General features: G+C 41.5%; 1 protein-coding gene across 1 annotated transcript in view; it reads right to left on the reverse strand.

Moving 5' to 3' along the window:
- The window catches only part of LOC106874315 (uncharacterized), a 297,482-nt gene extending 291,397 nt beyond the window's left edge, over positions 1–6,085 (reverse strand). Inside the window, exon 1 of the mRNA XM_089345559.1 lies at positions 6,039–6,085. Coding sequence (XP_089201685.1) covers positions 6,039–6,058 — 20 coding nt within the window. The 5' untranslated portion in view covers positions 6,059–6,085. The remainder of the gene's footprint in view (positions 1–6,038) is intronic.
- Between the last annotated feature and the right edge of the window lie 618 nt (positions 6,086–6,703).

A 6,703-nucleotide genomic window follows, 5' to 3' on the forward strand; every position in this document is an offset into this window, starting at 1 on the left:
TTCATCTTCGGTGTGACAAGGAGTTTTGTTGGTCTCTCGCCCAACTGCACCTAACTAATAATTTTGGGAGGTTAAGCAGTTGTGGTCGATGAAAAAGGTGATAATAGTACTAATAATTGTCGGAGCCCTGGGAACAGTGAGTAAAAATCTTGAGAAGTACGTGGAACAAATAGGGGCTGAAATAAGGGTGGAGCACTTGCAGAAAACAGCACTGCTTGGAACCGCTCGAATACTCTGGAAGGTACTCGAAAAATAAGGGGTGTTACCTTAGTTCACTGGTAGTGAACAGCTGACACCGTGGTACATCTTCAACGTTAGAAGCTGCGCAAAGGCAATAATAATAATAATAATAATAATAATAATAATAATAATAATAATAATAATAATATAGATATGACAGGTTAGCTTGGGAAGTTAAGCAGTTGTGGTCGATGAAAAAGGTACCAGTAGTACCAATAATTGTCGGAGCCCTGGGAACAGTGAGCAAAAATCTCGAGAAGTACGTGGAACAAATAGGGGCTGAAATAAGGGTGGAGCACTTGCAGAAAACAGCACTGTTGCAGTCTGGCCAGATGTTCAGGGTGATGTGCTCCACCCAGCATTAAATTCCGGTACGTGCGTTTGTGCATTTTAGGGTCTACCAATGGTATATCAACTCATTGAGATGGTGTTCCTTTTTCTATCAATTTCTGACCCTGAAGAATTGTTCAATTAACTATATTCACATTATTTACATTTGACAGATATTTGTCTTTATCTTGTTTGTTGTTGATATTATTATTATCATTATTATTATTATTATTATTATAATTACTATTATTATTATTATTATTACTATTATTATTATTATTATTATTATTATTATTATTATTATTGCCTTTGCGCAGCTTCTAACGCTGGAGATGTACTACGGTGTCAGCTGTTCACTACCAGTGAACTAAGGTAACACCCCTTATTTTTCGAGCATCTTCCAGAGTATTCGAGCGGTTCCAAGCAGTGCTGTTTTCTGCAAGTGTTCCACCCTTATTGCAGCCCCTATTTGTTCCACGCACTTCTCGAGATTTTTACTCACTGTTCCCAGGGCTCCGACAATTATTAGTACTATTATCACCATTCGCGCGTGATCGTTACCAGCGTCGCCTTACTGGTACTTGTGCCAGTGGCACGTGAAAAATCATTTGAGCAAGGCTGTTGCCAGTGCCGCTGGACTGGCCTTCGTGCCGGTGGCACGTAAAAGCACCCACTACACTCTCGGAGTGGTTGGCGTTAGGAAGAGCATCCAGCTGTAGAAACTCAGTCAAATTAGATTGGAGCCTGGTGTAGCCATCCGGTTTCACCAGTCCTCAGTCAAATCGTCCAACCCATGCTAGCATGGAAAGCGGACGTTAAACGATGATGATGACACACACACACACACACACACATATACATATATATTCTTTTATTCTTTTACTTGTTTTAATCATTTGACTACGGCCATGCTGGAGCATTGCCTATAGTCGAACAAATCGACCCCCACCCATGACTTATTCTTTGTAAGTCTAGTACTTGTTCTATCAGTCTCTTTTGCCAAACTACTAAGTTATGAGGATGTAAACGCATGAACATCAGTTGTCAAGCGAGGGTGGGTGGGGAACAAACACATACATATATACATATGTGCATATATATGCATACACACACACACACACACACACATATATATATATATATACATACTGGACGGGTTTCTTTCAGTTCCCGTTTACTAAATCCACTCGTTGAAGGTGCCACAGAGTGGGACTGAACCCAGAACCATGTGGTTGGGAAGCAAGCTTCTTACCACAGCCACACTTGCACAGCTCTTCGAAACGCCGGTGTTAAAACGGGGGTAGCTGATGAAGAAGAATGTTCTCTATGTGGCTTGTGTGTTTTCTCATCTACATTTTGTTTGCAATGTCCTGTACCCAGATATGCACCTATACATACAGGTGGATGTCGGTATGCACATACCTGTACGTATATATTCATATACTCATTTACTATTTGTTTATATATATATATATATATATATATATATATATATATATATTTATTTATATACATGCATATATATCTACTAGAATCGATGTAAGCGCTAATTTATAAAAACATGTGACATATTAACATAAGTTTGTAAATGTACAACAATCTGGATATCTGAGTACCTTATTATTTTTTCTAATATATATATATAGCTCTTCGAAACGCCGGTGTTAAAACGGGGGTAGTTGATGAAGGAAAATGTTCTCTATGTGGCTTGTGTGTTTTCTTGTCTACGTTTTGTTTGCAATGTCCTGTACCCAGATATGCACCTATACATACAGGTGGATGTCGGTATGCACATACCTGTACGTATATATGCATATACTCATTTACTATTTGTTTTTATATATACATATATATATATATATATATATCTGTGTGTGTGTGTGCGTGTGTCTGTGTGTGTTCGTGCATGTGTGTACATACATACATACATACATACATATATATGTATGTATATATATATATTTGTGTGTTTGCGTGTGTGTGTGAAGGTGTGTTTAGTTGACGTAATGCAGGACAATTAATGACAATAGCAGGCAGGTGATAATTGTCATTTGGTGGTGTGTTTGTAGAAGTAGTAATGTAGGTATATGTCGTCCGGGTGGTGGTGGTGGCGGTGGTGGTAGTGGACGTGCGGATGGTAGCTGCAATATGTCTGGGCGTGGGTACCATAAAGTACAGCATGAGGTCCTCTCCCCGCTCCCCCACCCCACACGTCCTTCAAAATTAAACTTTCTTCTCTGTGACATTGTAGTAGTCCAGCCCACTGTATCACCACCACAACCACTATAACCACTAATACTAACTCCTATACTATACATTAGATAATGTAGTCCTAGATACACTATGCCTGAATAAAAGATGGGATGGTCACAGTTGGAACGTCTTTGGTCATAGGTCTGTCTGGATCAGGACTGACCTGGGGCTAAAACTATAGCTATTAATACTAACTCCTATACTATACATTAGATAATGTAGTCCTAGATACACTATGCCTGAATAAAAGATGGGATGGTCACGGCTGGAACATCTTTGGTCATAGGTCTGTCTGGATCAGGACTGACCTGGGGCTAAAACTATAGCCACTAATACTAACTCCTATACTATACATTAGATAATGTAGTCCTAGATACACTATGCCTGAATAAAAGATGGGATGGTCACAGCTGGATTGTCTTTGGTCATCGGTCTGTCTGGATCTGGACTGACCAGGGGCTAAACAATAACAGCTATAGCCACTAATACTAACTCCTATACTATACATTAGATAATGTAGTCCTAGATACACTATGCCTGAATAAATGATGGGACGGTCACGGCTGGAACGTCTTTGTAGGTCTGTCTGACGAGCCTGGTAAAAATTGTTAATCGTCCAAGGGAAGTAAGTCGACAAGTTGCTTGAATCGTTCGACGCCGGACGAAATGCTGATCGGTATTTCGTCCGTCTTTTCGTTCTGAGTTCAAATTCCGCCGGCGTCGACTTCGCCTTTTATCCTTCTTTCGGGGGTCGAATAAAATAAAAATAAAGTACACTGACGTACCTGGAGGGGGTGATGTAATCGCCCCCCCCCCACCCCCCCACCAACCCAGAAATTGCTGGCCTCGGTTCAAAATTGGGAAACCAACAGTCTAAGGGAAGTAACTCTGCAAAACGAACAACTTCGATTTTCGTACGTTAATGCCTGCGACTTTGCGGCCAAGCTGGGGCACTGCTGACTAACTACAGGCGCAAGTTTGCTTCTCAACTACACGCTTCCTGGTTCAATTCCACTGCGTGGCACCTTGAGCAAGTGTCCTTTACTAGAGCTGCGTGAAGTATTAATAATACTTCCTGCAAAAAAGGGACAAGGCCTTAAATTTTGGGAGGTGGTGGTGGTGGTGGGGTGGGGTGTGTGCGGGGGCAGTCGACCTCGGGAGAATATGAACTCAGATCGTAAAGACGGATAAAGTGTCGCTTTGCGTTTCATCCGGCGCACTAACGATTCTGCCAACTCACTGCTTTAATAATAATAATTATTATTATTTCAAATATTTGCCGTAAGGGCAGCTTGGGGGAGATGGGGATGAGTCGATTAGATCGACCCCAGTACGCAACTGGTACTTGATTTATCGACCCCCGAAAGGCTGAAAGGCAGAGTCGACCTCGACGGAATTTGAACTCAGAACGTAACAGCAGACGAAATACCCCGGTAATTCCCGGCTGAGCACTCCACAGACACGTGTACCCTTAAACGTAGTTATCAGGGGATATTCAGCATGACACAGTGTGACAAGGCTGACCCTTTGAATTACAGGCACAGCAGAAACAGGAAGTAAGAGTGAGAGAAAGTTGTGGTGGAAGAGTACAGCAGGGTTCACCCCCCCCCTGCTGGAGCCTCGCGGAGCTTTAGGTGTTTTCGTTCACTAAACACTCACAACGCCCGATCTGGGAATCGAAACCGCGATCCTATGACCGCGAGTCCGCTGCCCTAACCACTGTGGTGTGCTCAGCCGCTTGCACGTTAATTTCACGAGCAGGCTGTTCCGTTGATCGGATCAACTGGAATCTTCGTCGTCGTAACCGACGAAGTGCCACGATATCTATCTATCTATCTATCTATCTATCTATCTATACACGTATATATATATATATATATATATATATATACGCACACATACACACACACACACACACACACACACACACACACACACACACACACACACATATGTATGGATCAAAATAGTTTGATTCATATTCGTTGGTACTCTTGAGTTTCAAGTGTGATGCTAATCGTCAGCCATTTTGAATTTGATCGATAGAAGTTGATTGTTATTACCGTTGGGTGGGCTTCGAAATGTCGAGGAAGGTCACACGGTGTCGTGGTTTATTGTTGGCATATGGATAGCAGTTAGATGGAAAATGCCGCATGGTGAACAGGAAATTGATCTGAAAGGACATGTGGTCAACATCCTGTCCTCCACGTGGTCAATTTCCTGGACATTAATATATACTGGACACACGGACATAAAATTATGTGGCAACCCTACTAACTCAAAATATATTCTCACTGTACTTCCATAGACTCACAACATATTCCCACAATTTTCCCACTGACTTACAACGTATTCCCACAGTTCAATCAGTCTCCCAAAATTTGACGACACGTTCCCACAAGTCCATATCCCCATATTCCCATAATTCTTCTATAGACTTGCATCCTTCTCACAGACACATCACGTTCCCACATTCCAACAATCTTCCTGCAGACTCGTATATATCTCACCATTGCAGAGGTGGACCCAAGGCGTGTGTAGGGTGGGGGCACGTGACCCCACCCAAGAAAATAAGTGCACACTTCTAAATAATGTTACCACGCCCTTTCTCCTGGAACTGTATTCCATTCTGACCTTGTGTCCCTTCGAAAAATTCCTGGGGTCGCGCCCGCATTGTGTCCCCACAGACACCAACACATATTCCCACACACCTACAATCGCCCTATTGATTCAAAACGTATTCAAACAGTCCCACAGTCTTCCCACAGACCCACAGTACAATAGCCCATCATTATAGTCCCACAGACAAAGGTAGAGACTCTACCAACAACTCACTAACGCATTCCTCCGATCTCACAAACGGATAATGTATTCCCACAAACCTATAATACATTCCCACAAACCTATAATACATTCCCACAGACCCCCACAATATATTCTCAAACCCACAACACATTCACAAACGGATAATGTATTCCCACAAACCTATAATACATTCCCACAAACCTATAATACATTCCCACAGACCCCCACAATATATTCTCAAACCCACAACACATTCTCAAAGTAACACTCCTACAGACATAGTCACTCAGACGCTCCATGGTCCTATAACAGAGTCACAAAGTTTTCCCACAACACAATATCACAGGCCAGCGGTCTTCCCACAAGTTCCACAACAAACCTGCACCGATGGAAATTGAAATTGTACTTACCTGTTTGATTCCATGACCATCTCTCCGGCTGCACCTTGTGGAAAGTCTCTGTTTGGGAGAAAGAGAAAGAGAGACAGCGAGAAGGGATTAATTAAGTAATGATGAGAACTGCTATAACAAATCTCTTATTTCTACAAGACACGAATATAGAAAAACCAGCGAGGGAGTCAATACGTAGTCATTCGACTCGCTAGAAACAGAAGCCAAATATTCTTTAAACCACACACCGATGTTTTAAAAAAAAACGAAGGACACATTCTATAAGGAAGCTGTACATATTAAACTATTTCTAAATTTCTTTTATCATCAAAAGAAACTTCTAGATCAGGTCTCAATAACATCGTTTACAAACTCTATTCTTAGAATGACCAATTTTAAATACTATTGGAACGTACACACAAGGTACAGGAAACTTATATGTATACCATTCTGCTTAAATAATGGAAACGCAGATACAATATCCCTGCATATCTCACGTCTGTTTTTCGTTCCTCCACTTCGCTCTCTATTTCATATCTTGACTAGAATAACTATTGCTTAACCATTTTCGCACACCGTCTCCGATGAAGGGATATATAAAATATCCCGGAAACAGCTGTGAGACCTTCTATTTATAAATGTTCTGAAATCTTTCACAGCCTTGGATTTTTATCTCATTCTGTTGA

This window comes from Octopus bimaculoides, chromosome 29 (genome assembly GCF_046866305.1).
Source record: "Octopus bimaculoides isolate indiv1 chromosome 29, ASM4686630v1, whole genome shotgun sequence".
NCBI classification, from domain to species: domain Eukaryota; kingdom Metazoa; phylum Mollusca; class Cephalopoda; order Octopoda; family Octopodidae; genus Octopus; species Octopus bimaculoides.